This window comes from Lissotriton vulgaris, chromosome 1_1, assembly GCF_964263255.1.
Source record: "Lissotriton vulgaris chromosome 1_1, aLisVul1.2, whole genome shotgun sequence".
NCBI lineage: Eukaryota > Metazoa > Chordata > Amphibia > Caudata > Salamandridae > Lissotriton > Lissotriton vulgaris.
This window is the reverse complement of record NC_141685.1, coordinates 1,546,136,139-1,546,148,551: the sequence shown is the minus strand read 5'-3', so window position 1 is coordinate 1,546,148,551 and position 12,413 is coordinate 1,546,136,139. Positions and strand designations below refer to the sequence as shown.

Genomic DNA, 12,413 nt, shown 5'->3' with positions numbered 1-12,413 from the left:
GTGCTGTGAAGACGTGGTAGCGCTATGATGCACTCACAGTGAGCGTTTCAAGAATCCAGGCGTGGCAGCGCTGTAAAGACGGTGCTGAGAAAAGTTTAGCTGGCAATAAAGTTTTTTCAAAATGAATAAATAAACAAAAACAAAAAAGAATCGCGTGAGCCCGTTACCCCACGGGAGCGCGATGTAGGTTACCACGAAAAAGATAAAGTGCACGTAGTTGGATGAGATTTGGAGGCACGATGTACTTTAGTCAGGATAGCGTTTTATGGGGAAACATGGTTTCAGAAATACCGGCACACAGGGAAAGTGTCGGAATAATCCACAAGTTTACAGTATCAAGGCTGTTGCTCTCGTAAATCCGGGTTCACCGCATTCGAATACAGACACGGGAGCCTCAGCTGGAAAGGACGGGGCTTGACTCGGCAGTAGCAAGGAAACAGGAAAGATTCCAAAACGGCACGAAGGAGGGCAGGAAAGGAAAGCCAAGCGCCGCCATTACTGCTCAGGAGGCTTAAAAACCTCCCTCCCTACCGGTTGACCAATCACAGGGTAGTATGGGACAGCACACCTCCTATACCCCTTACTGATGTAGTATGGTCTTGGTATTGTGCTTGAGATACGAGGTCTAACCGGTAGTAAAGAAATGATTTTCCAACTTGTATGAGTGAATCTGTGTAAGTGGAAAATTCCTGCTTGCAAGCCTGCTTTACCTTGGTGCAAGAGGCATAGCTTCATCCAGATTAATTTGTTGAAGTCCCAGAAATGAATGTTAATCGCTAGGGAACCGAGGACCATTCAGGACCAAATCTCTTTATGACCCAGAGACTCCACTGCACCATCAAGTTTTTCCAAGCTCTTTTTCTGGAAGTGAAAGATCCCCTCTTGGTTTGAGCTAGTCTTGCTTTATGGGAGTAGCACCTATGGGCCGTTGCACTGAGGTGTGTAGCAGATAACAATTTTTGGTTATGTGTTGGAGAACCAAGTCACATGCAATTCATGTCCCCCAAGACATTGTTAGGAAAAGAATCTGTCTTCTTGTTCCTACCCATTTTCAATCTTTTCGGTCTCTGTCTCATCATGACTAGTTGTACTCTGGGCACTCCCATGGTGGTTCCCCTTTTTCTTACTGTAGACCTCCAGGTGGACAAAGAAGACAGATGATTGATGGCATGTGTGGCTGTAGATACACATGCTTAGCATAAATCTGCCATCTAGTGTTGGACTCGGAAGTGTGAAAGTTGTTTTTCTTGGAAAAAGTCCTAGGAGTAACGAGCTATAGTGAATCTTCCTCTTACCTGCATTGCACATGGTCATTGACTCGATTGTTTTTTTCCACGATCTGGTTCTGCCGTGTGTTCCTCTGCTCCGGTCGACACCGTCAATAGGATTCTTTTGTATTGCTGTCGGTATTGTTATAAATCGAGATTCAATATTTTGTACACCTTAAATCGTATAAGAAGGGATTCGATTCTATTTCGGTCTTTCCGGCCTTCACTCTTCGGGTGGAAATTCTCTTCAACGTTTTTTCTTATACAGAAAATTATAAATGGTATGGAACAGACACCTTTTAAATTCTGCCCTTCCTGTTGTACAAAATTGCCTCATACTAATTTACACAAAGTGTGTAATTCCTGCCTCCCACCGGATCCTCAAGAACAGAACTGCGAGGCCTGTAAATCCTTCAGGTCAAAGAAACCTCTATCAGACCGTAAAGCAAGAAGAAATCAAATGTTGTGACGCAGCATCGATGATACACCAGACATTTTCAGAGGAATCGGAAACAGAAATGGAGGCACATCCTTCAGCTGCAGATGAGTGTACTTTCTCCCAAGAACAAAGCTCCAACTCCAATGCAGAAACCCTTACACCTGGGCAACAAACCAGGAGTAAACTGCCCCAAAACTTTGCACCCAAGGTACAGAAGTCTGCTGTTGGGCCCCAACTGCCTTTGGGCCATGGTCGGCACAAGTGACTGATCACGGAAAGGTTTGACTTGGCTAAGCTCAGAAAAGACAGTCAAAGTCTATCGACCCAAAAATCTTCGGAGCTGAAAACATCCAGAGCAGACAGATCCACACCTTCGGTACTGAAACCTTCATATCTGAAAAAACACTTGGACTCTAGCTCTAAATCTAAAGCCTCTGATCCAAAACACTTGTCACCTAGACAAACAGGAGACAGAATAGTCTAGAAAACGTACAGTTGATGATTCTTCAGAGGAGGTTCAACCAGATTTTGAAAAATTGCAACAGCAATTGGACAATAAACAAAAACATCTAGTAATTCATCCAGCTACAGGGAGAACACTTACCAGACCTCCTCAACAAAATGTAATTCCGTCAAAAAAAAGAAAACAGGAGGATAAAGCCACCACTCCACTTAGGATTACTCCTCCTCCAATACAACATACACCTTCACCCCAACAGTCTCCAGACAATGAGGATATACACTCAGAAGGGTCAATACACTCATTTACAGGAGATGAGGGTGATGATGATGATGATGATCAACACACACTACTCCTACAAGATGTTTGCGATACATTTGACAGAGACCAGCCTGATGACACTGATCCAGACCTTTACCTCGCTAAACCCTCTTCACCAGGTGCTACCACTACATATTATGACCTTCTAGAAAGAGCAGCACATTTATTTTCATAAGGTACCTTGCATACTGAGGAAATAGAGGATGACTTTTTATTTGAAACTCTTCCCCCCCCACACAAAAATCAATCAAATATTTACCATTGTAAAAGGGTGTGCTTAGACATACTACTGAATTACTACTCCAAGAGTGGACAAACATACATTAGGAATCAGATGTAAGCTGCAAAAGCACGTAAAAGAGTAAACTCTCAAGCAACTGGTGATGCTCCACCATTAGCTAAAGAGAGCAAACTTATAGGCGCAAGAAGGAAAAGGGTTGTACCACAACCTTCTAATCACTGGCAGGGATGTGGAATTCCTATAGCCCGATGCCCAGGCCATATTGTTTGGGGTCAAGGGCAACACGTTTTCATGTGTGTTTTGTCCTTGGGACATGTAGGCCTAATCCTCTGCAGCACAAACCCTGTGGTTGCCAATTTGCAGTACCACATTATGGATCAGGAAAGGGCACTGTCTGCATTTAAGGTAATATGTTTATGCTGTTCAAACTTGTATTTATGGTTCATTGACTGAAAGCCTTTATTATTAGGGTGAGCGCTCTAAGTAAATGTTGTAAACTCCGACTGCACTACTGACAGTGGTTCCAGTATAAAAATGTGCACACACTTTTTCAAAGTTTAGCAATAGGAGGCTATGTATAATACTCCCAGAATGCTCTCTGATTTGAGGCAGATATTTGCAGAAGCTTGAAAGCAAGACTGATGATTCTTTGCTTTCAAAATAAAATGTTCATAAAAAATGAAAGCAGGAAAAGAACATTTAGCTAAACTACTGTAAAATTCCAGGTACCATTTGTTTGCAGCATCATTTAGTAACATGTGTTGATGCATGCCAGTATTTCCCCAAAATATTTATAATGGAAAATCAGTGTAGCCCGTTTAAATAAGATTATGGGAAACAAAATTAAACTTGCATTGGCAATCCCAGTAGGTCTGAAATTGGTGGTCAACTTTTTAGTTTTGTCAATGTGTAAATTGTTTTGGCATGGTTTTTGTAAAACCTTATTGGTGTGGGAGCTGCCGGGCCCTCACCAATATAATAAACCTTGAGAAAAGCAAACATTGTTTTTGGTCTCAGAAAACACACACTGCCACAGTAGTTGTTGGCACTGAACAAAACTACTTTCTCCTAGTAAAAGAGCAGAATACTGTCACTCACAGTGAAGCCAGCCGATACAGAGAGAGAGACAGAATTTTAACTAACAGAAAAGGCCACGGTCAACACCAGACCAAATTAGGGGCCCTATTATTAAAGAAAGTCTCAAAAGTGCACCCCATGGTATATGTCCTTGCATTAAGTGCAGCTATACAGATTTCGTGAATTCACAAGAATTTACAGAAGTATGACAAGAAATAGTACTCCCAGAAAATATTTTACAACTCAATCAATCAATCGAGTAAGCTTTATTCGGCTTTTGAATTTAAAACCATAAAAGCAGCAGAAAGAAATACATACATGCAAAAATAACTCAACAAATCATTTCATAATTAAAAGAAAACAGACCATTTAAAACAAACTAAAACAGTTTAGCAAGTCAACTATTCAAAATAATAACCCAAGATACACAGAGTCCCTCTTTTTCACCAGGTGTTATGGTGATTCGGTGCTCGGGGACCAGGGTAAAAGTCATGCAGGTCCCAAATACAGATGGAGCCATCTCCAACTTTGGGCTGGGTAGATCGTAAATAGGGGGCAATGTTCCTGTATTTAAATTTAATTCAAATCAAGTCCCCCGGAACATCTTTGGGCAGAGGACCAAGCCACCCCACCCTCCTGACGCTCAGTATCCCGCCATCTAACGCAGATGGTAACGGTCTATTGTTTTTGAGCCAAAAGATGGCTTTATTCAGTAGGTCCTGGTGTAGTTCACGTTTGCCCGGACTGAGTGCAGGGACCCCAGAGAGAACGGTGACGTATGGGGCGGCTTCGGGGGGTAGATCAATTCGATGCCTTCTTTCTAGAGAGATCATAGGAACTCTGTGAGGGGCATGTTCGGGATTAAGAGTAGCATTGCAACCACTTAGAATGGGTGGTGTAAAAGGGGAGTCACAAGTTTGAAGTATCCTGGGAGCATTGTTCATAGGCCTTTCATGGGTGTTAGTGAGGGTAGAGCGTGTGGGTATAGCAGTGTTTCCAGTTAGTGGATAGGACCTTATTACAGTTTTTTCGATCCTGGTCAGCCTGTCCCCCAAATCATTGATTTTTGCAACCAGTGGTGATAGAGCAGTGTTTAGCAGTCGCTCGATTTGGGCCAGTAGGGTCGATTGAAGAGGGGATACAGAGTCATTTGGTCGAGTCTCAGCCTTATCCAACGTTAATAACGCTGGGTTGGGGGCGGATAAAGAGGGGCTGCAGATATTGATTTGAGAGAGGGTTGTTTCGGGGGATGCCTGGGGGAGTGCAGATTGCTTGAACAGTGTCTCTGGCCACTATGGGGGGGGGTTGATACATCCGGGACATAGTTTGTGACACACAGGGCATTCAGCTCTTCCCAGATGGACATAGTAGTTGGGAGACAGGATCCCGAAGACAACAGTAAACAGTTCAAAGCGGTAGAGATTGGAAGGATAGAACCTGACTGTACCTCCTCCTATGATGGAGCCAAGTGTGGTGGCCCGTCCCGTCCTCCTTGTGCCTCTGAGGGCCACAGAGGGCCCGCCCTTTGCCCGGGCTTAGCCCGGCGCCGTCCCGCGCGCGTCCCGCGGGGCGGGAGGTGTTCCGCGGACTTGAGGCGCCTCCAGGCGCAGCGGGAGCGTCACGAGCGCGCCAGGACCCGGGGCTGCTGGGAAATGTAGGATTTGACTGCCCGCCTTGGCCAGGAGAGTCCCAGGAGAGTCCCTGTGTCTCCGTTGCTCCGTTGCCTTTGCCGTTCCCCTCACGGCTGGAATAGTGAAGGGATTGCCCGGCCGTTCCCCTCACGGCTCCCCACCACTGCAGGTGAGTTTAGAAATGCCCCCAGGCCCGCTCGGCGCTCCGCGGTCTTGAGGCGCCTCCAGGCGCAGCGGGAGCGTCACGAGCGCGCCAGGACCCGGGGCTGCTGGGAAATGTAGGATTTGACTGCCCGCCTTGGCCAGGAGAGTCCCAGGAGAGTCCCTGTGTCTCCGTTGCTCCGTTGCCTTTGCCGTTCCCCTCACGGCTGGAAGAGTGAAGGGATTGCCCGGCCGTTCCCCTCACGGCTCCCCACCACTGCAGGTGAGTTTAGAAATGCCCCCAGGCCCGCTCGGCGCTCCACGGTCTTGAGGCGCCTCCAGGCGCAGCGGGAGCGTCACGAGCGCGCCAGGGACCCGGGGCTGCTGGGAATTGTAGGATTTGACTGCCCGCCTTGGCCAGGAGAGTCCCAGGAGAGTCCCTGTGTCTTCGTTGCTCCGTTGCCTTTGCCGTTCCCCTCACGGCTGGAATAGTGAAGGGATTGCCCGGCCGTTCCCCTCACGGCTCCCCACCACTGCAGGTGAGTTTAGAAATGCCCCCAGGCCCGCTCGGCGCTCCGCGGTCTTGAGGCGCCTCCAGGCGCAGCGGGAGCGTCACGAGCGCGCCAGGACCCGGGGCTGCTGGGAAATGTAGGATTTGACTGCCCGCCTTGGCCAGGAGAGTCCCAGGAGAGTCCCTGTGTCTCCGTTGCTCAGTTGCCGTTCCCCTCACGGCTGGAATAGTGAAGGGATTGCCCGGCTGTTCCCCTCACGGCCCCCCACTACTGCAGGTGAGTTTAGAAATGCCCCCCATTTACAACTCAATTTTAGCATGAGCAAATATGAGTGTGTATATTTGCTCATGTGAAAATCTGAGTGTTGCAAGTTCACTTTCCTTCCAACCACTTTTTTCCCAATTCTGGAAGAAGGTTTACATCTGCCATTGTCAGGAGTAAATTTCCAACATTTCTCAGTATGGGGAAAGATTGGAGAAGCGTTGTTAAAAGCCCTTAAAACATGCAAGTTAGTAGGTTTGCTCAGACTCAAAAGGGCATTCTAACCCTGGACTATTCTTACCACTACCTTCAACCCCAGTATGTAGATCTGCAGAAACGTGGCAACATGAGGGGATTGCAAGTATTCAAACACTACTATGGTATGAGCCCTGGCATAATCAGAGGGGCTATATCAGAGCTCTTATATAATGAGATTGCTGCCATAATTTGTCACCCCACTAAATGGCACCAAAGGGACAAGTGGATTTTGTTACAGGCAAAGTAGAGTTTTGAAGCAACCTGCCCCATGGACAAGTATATAGATGATTAAATCCCACACCCCTGCACTGGAAAATTGCTAACTCTATATGTCTGTTATCAAGGTATGACTGGTCACACTGAGACAAGATGAAAGATATTTTACAACATCTCCCAGCACAATACAAAAAACCAGTATACCAAATTACATCAGAGGGTAAACTCACATCAAATACAACCATAAGACGCGCTCTTGATGCAGCTGAAACAGCAGCTATGGGAAAAAAAACATAAGATGTGCTCTTGATGCTGCTTATGCAGCAACTAGGGAAATCTATACTAGCCTTATGCTAAGAAGACATTCATGGCTAAGGTTATCTGGTTTGAAACCAGAAGTGCAACAAAATATTATAGGTCTTCCTTTTGATGGTGAACACTTTTTTGGTCCACAAGCGGACACTTTACTAGAAAAAAATACAATGAGACCGCAAAATCAATGGGAGCACTACAAACACAGCTCTACATATTGCGGTGTATCTAAAACCACCCCCACAGCTATATCCACCCCATTTAACAAAAGTGAAACTCAAACAAGTCCCCAAGGAGGATATTATAGAGGATCTTACAGAGGGAATAATCACATGTTCGAAGTAGAGGAGGTTTTAACACAAACACTTCCTCTCCTACAAACAACCAGTGACTCAACTACAATTCCCCCGATTATATAACACCTGTGGGGGGAAGACTACAACAGTTCTTTCTACAATGGGTAAACATCACATCAGATCAATGGGTGTTGGATGTCATCCAAAATAGTTATTGTCTGGAGCTAACGTCAACTCCTCCAAATATACCACCTCATTTTCACAAAATGTCTACACAACAGCAAAAACTGTTAAAAGAAGAAAATCAAGCTCTATTAAAAAAGGAGCAATATAATCTGTGTCAATAAAAACAACAGGGAAAGGGGTTTTACTTCCTTTAGTTTCTAATTCGCAAAAAAAGACGGCAATCTAAGACCCATGTTAGAGCACAGACTTCTAAACAGACATATCTTATCAGAAAATGTTCATATGGTCACTCTTCAGGATATAATCCCACTTCTCCAAAATGGAGATTTCATGATAGCACTGGCTATAAAGGATGCATATTTCCATATTCCAATTCATCCAGCATTCTTAGATTTCCCTTCCATTGACAGCACTTTCAGTTCAAAGTGCTACTGTTCGGGGTGACCACAGCCCCCAGAATATTTACCAAACGCCTGGCAGTAGTACAAGCCCAATTAAGGAGACAATACACGTATTTCCATATCTCAAAAGTAAAACAAATCATACATGTTTGCAGAGCACTTTGACAACAATCAATTTACTGCACAAACTAGGTTTCACAGTAAATGCAGTAAAATCACACCTACAACCACTACAAATGCAACGTTACTTGGTAGCAATCCTAAATTGTCAAACAGGAGTAGCTTACCCAAATGCAGCCAGAATTCAGACTTTTAAAAATCTGGTGCCACTATTTCAGCCTCAAAAACAAATATCTGTGAGTACAGTTACACATCTCCTAGGAACTATGGCCTCATGCACAGCCATAGTACCTCATGCCAGACTAAATATGGCTCCTCTCAACAACGCCTGACGCAACAATGGTCTCAAGCAGAAGGTCATTTAGACAATCTAGTGTTGACAGGCCTTCCAATTTGCCAATCTCTACAAAGGTGGAACTCTAACAAATTAGTACAGGGATGGCCTTTTATAGACCCAATTCCGCAATTAACCATTAAAACGGAGGCATCAATGATAGGTTGTGGAGCATCTTTACATGACATAACTGTGCAAGGGCACTGGACACACAGTCGGTCTCTTCTGCACATCAATCAAGTAGAACTCTTAGCAGTTCATCCGGCGATTAAAGCATTCCTTCCTCACTTAAAGGGCACAGCCGTTTTGATCAAAACAGACAACATGACAACCATGTATATCTTCAAATCAAGGAGTGACAAAATGTTCACAATTGTCTCTGTTAGCACAAAAGATCTGGAAGGTTGCTCTGCAGCACAACATTCAGTTGCTCGCAGAGTACATATCAGGAGTATGCAATCACTTGGGGGATCTTCTCAGTAGAACTTGGCAACAGGTCCACGAGTGGGTAATAAAGGAACCAGTTCAAAACCCATTCTTCAATCAATGGTGACAACCGGACATAAATCTATTTGCAACACCACAAAACGCAAAATGCCAAAACTTCGCCTCCAGATTCCATCATCCACAATCCAGGGGCAATGCACTATGGATCAATTAGTCATTGATGTTTGATTATGCTTTTCCACCTCTCCCCCTGCTTCCATTTGTCATTCGCAAACTGAAACAGAGATACCTCACACTGATGTTAATCGCTCCAACATGGGCCAAACAACCATGGTACGCAACACTTTTGGAGATGTCGATAGTACCACATCAAATATTACCCAACAGACAAGATCTTCTCACACAGAACAAAGGAGCAATACTGCATCTAAATCTCTGATCCCTCAATCTTGCGATTTGACTCCTAAAGTCTTAGAATTTGGATATCTAAACTTACCAAAATAATCTATGGATATCCTAAAAGAGGGAAGAAGACCCACAACAGGAGCATGCTATGCAGCAAAGTGGAAACATTTTGTCTACCACTATCATTCAAAAGTCATTAATTCTACATCAGCATCACCTCAAAACAGTATAGGTTACGTGCTTCACTTAAAAATGCAGGTTTGGCGTTCTCTTCTATTAAAATACATCAAAACAGCCCTAGCTGAATATCTTCATAATAGAGAACAGACTTCTTTATTTAGAATTACTGGAATTAAAAGCCTTTTTAAAAGGACTTGGAAGAGTTATTTCCCATTGAGCACCACCTACGCCAATGTGGAATTTACATATTGTACTATCTAGGTTAATGGGTCCAACATTTGAACTAGTACGTACATGCCAATTGCAGTTTCTATCATGGAAACTTGCTTTTCTATTTGCAGTTACCTCACTCAGAAGAATAGGAGAAATTCAAACATTGACATTAAAAGAACCATTCTTTCAAGTACATAGAGATAAAGTGGTTTTAAGAACTAACCCTAAATTCTTACCGAAATGAATATGGCATTTTCACATGGCACAATCCATAAAGTTACCTGTATTCTTCCCTTAACCAGAATCAGTAGCTGAAAGAGCGTTACATACATTATATCTCAAAAGAGCATTATTGTTCTATATAGATCGAATACAATCTTTTCGTAAAACACAACTGTACCACATAAGCGTAACGCAACTTCTAAATCGGATATTGCACGTTGGATAGTTAAATGTATCCAAACATGTTATGCTAAAGCTAAGGGAACACTACCTATTCCACCAAGAGCCCATTCTGCACACAAAAAAGGGGCTTCAATGGCATGTATAGGAAATATTCCCATAGCTGACATATGTAAACCAGCTACATGGACTACTCCACATACATATAGAAAACATTATTGTGTAGATGTTATTGCAAGACAACAAGCAAATGTTGGTCAAGCAGTATTACATACTTTACTTCAAACAAATGCACCAAGCACAAGTTAATCACAGCTTTCAGGGAGTACTGCTTTTTAGTCTATGTTAAGCATGGGTATCTCCAGCCACACATGCCATCAAACGGTGAATGTTACTTAACCAGTAAGCATCTCTTTGTGGCATGTAGTGCTGTAGATTCACTTGCGCCCACCCTCCTCCCCGGTGACTTTGCTCTTTGCATTTATATACATATATCATACATTCACTACATGGTCATCTCTACTTCATACTCTATCCTTTCACTCCATCAGAAAACAGAAAACAATCTAACAATGAAGTTGATGTCCATGCGCAATGCAAGTAAGAGGAGGAGTCACTATAACTTGTGACTCGAAGAACTTCCTCCAAGAAAAACAACTTGCACACTTCTGAGCCCAACACTAGATTGCATACTTATGTAAGCATGTAAATCTACACCACTGCATGCCACAAACCGATGCTTACTGGATAAGTAACATTCACCTTATCGCTTCAGGAGCATCTGGACTAGGACCTTCCAAAGCCTTCCAAACTCCTGTTAGATTTTAGTGCAGAGTTTACCTCAGTGCAGACCTCAGTCATGAGTTCGACGTTTTGGATGATTTGAGTGCAAAATTGAACAGCAGGGTGTCCAGCCTAAACCCCAGGCCCTCCATTGCTGCTGCTTATATTGATACATATCCTGCAGCCTAAGGACCAGCCCCAGTTATTAACCTGCCTGGGAAATTCTCACAATATGAGGAATCTGCTTTTAAATAGAGTATCCACCAGAAAGAGCATGAACAAAGTTAAGTAACTTGTTTATTTAGTGGATATTATTTAGCAAAAATTGCTATTTTTTTGCAGTTCAGATATTTTGTCCATGTAGAAATGAGAAATACTTCTTAGCCAGGCATCTTACATGCCTCTTCGATTATGCTATTTTTTTTTAAGTCTTTTAAATTTGTTTCAGATGAAAGCCCAAGAAGTAGAACTTGCTTTGGAAGAAGTTGAAAAAGCTGGAGCGGAGCAAGCCAAAATAGGTAAGAAGTTGGTGTGTGGGTCTAATATTTGGCTACGTTCAAGGAGATTGTACGTTTTTTGTTTCTGGAAAAATTACTATCTTGGCAATTAGACTGTGTGATTTGGAAGCGAAACTGAATCCGTCTCGGTGTTCACTGCTTTAAACGTGTGTATGTTTGTGTAAATTGTAGGTTTACACAGTGTTTCAGTCGGTGATGTACAAGTAGAATTTTTTTTAATGTATAAGTAAGCAGTGTTTTATTCGCACTATTCCCTTTTTATTAATAAACTGGATTTGTAGAACAGTAGAACCAACCTATTCTCAAAAACAAGCTTGTTAGCACTCTAGATTATATTATTGGTAAATATCTGTAACCGTAATGGTCGGGTATTCAATAACTTTATATTGTAGGGCTTCTGTGTTTGGTCCTCAATGCCTAATTCACTGTTTATTCTTTGAAGATCGTGATTATGTCCAACATAAGTGAATCTTGATTGCATCTGGTCCCGCCTGCATGACAGTGCGGAGAATTATCTCTCTTTTTGGTTTCCGGCTGCATGAGGATTCTGCTGAATCTTCCTTTATTTCCATAATTCAGCACTTCAACTTTGCAAAAAAAAACTACAGTCCCAACATTGTTGTAGTTCATAATGCACTCTCAGCCTTCCAATCAGAGGTGCTCCTGGTCCATGAGGTCGTGCTGCTGCCTATAACCTTCCTCTTTCTTTCGTGCTGGGCACCACAGTTGAGTACCGTTTTGCTCTGCTCTTCAGGCCGAGTATAGTTTGGTAATTAAATGTATATATATCACCGAGTGATTGTTCACTGAATATTTGCACTTTAAGGGGTCGCGCGCCCGTTGAATATTATAGTGCGGCGCCTCTCCCTTTCATTGCGTGTTTTGCTGATAATGTTCTGAGTTAACATAATCAAATTGTATTTTCCTTTTTTTTCGTTGAGCTTTGCCTACATGGTTTATTGCCGGTTTCTTTGCAGGCCTGCCGCCCCTC

General features: G+C 43.4%; 1 protein-coding gene across 1 annotated transcript in view; it reads left to right on the top strand.

Moving 5' to 3' along the window:
• The window catches only part of CEP290 (centrosomal protein 290), a 1,386,965-nt gene that overhangs the window by 38,113 nt on the left and 1,336,439 nt on the right, over positions 1-12,413 (top strand). Inside the window, exon 4 of the mRNA XM_086918001.1 lies at positions 11,353-11,422. Coding sequence (XP_086774127.1) covers positions 11,353-11,422 — 70 coding nt within the window. The remainder of the gene's footprint in view (positions 1-11,352; positions 11,423-12,413) is intronic.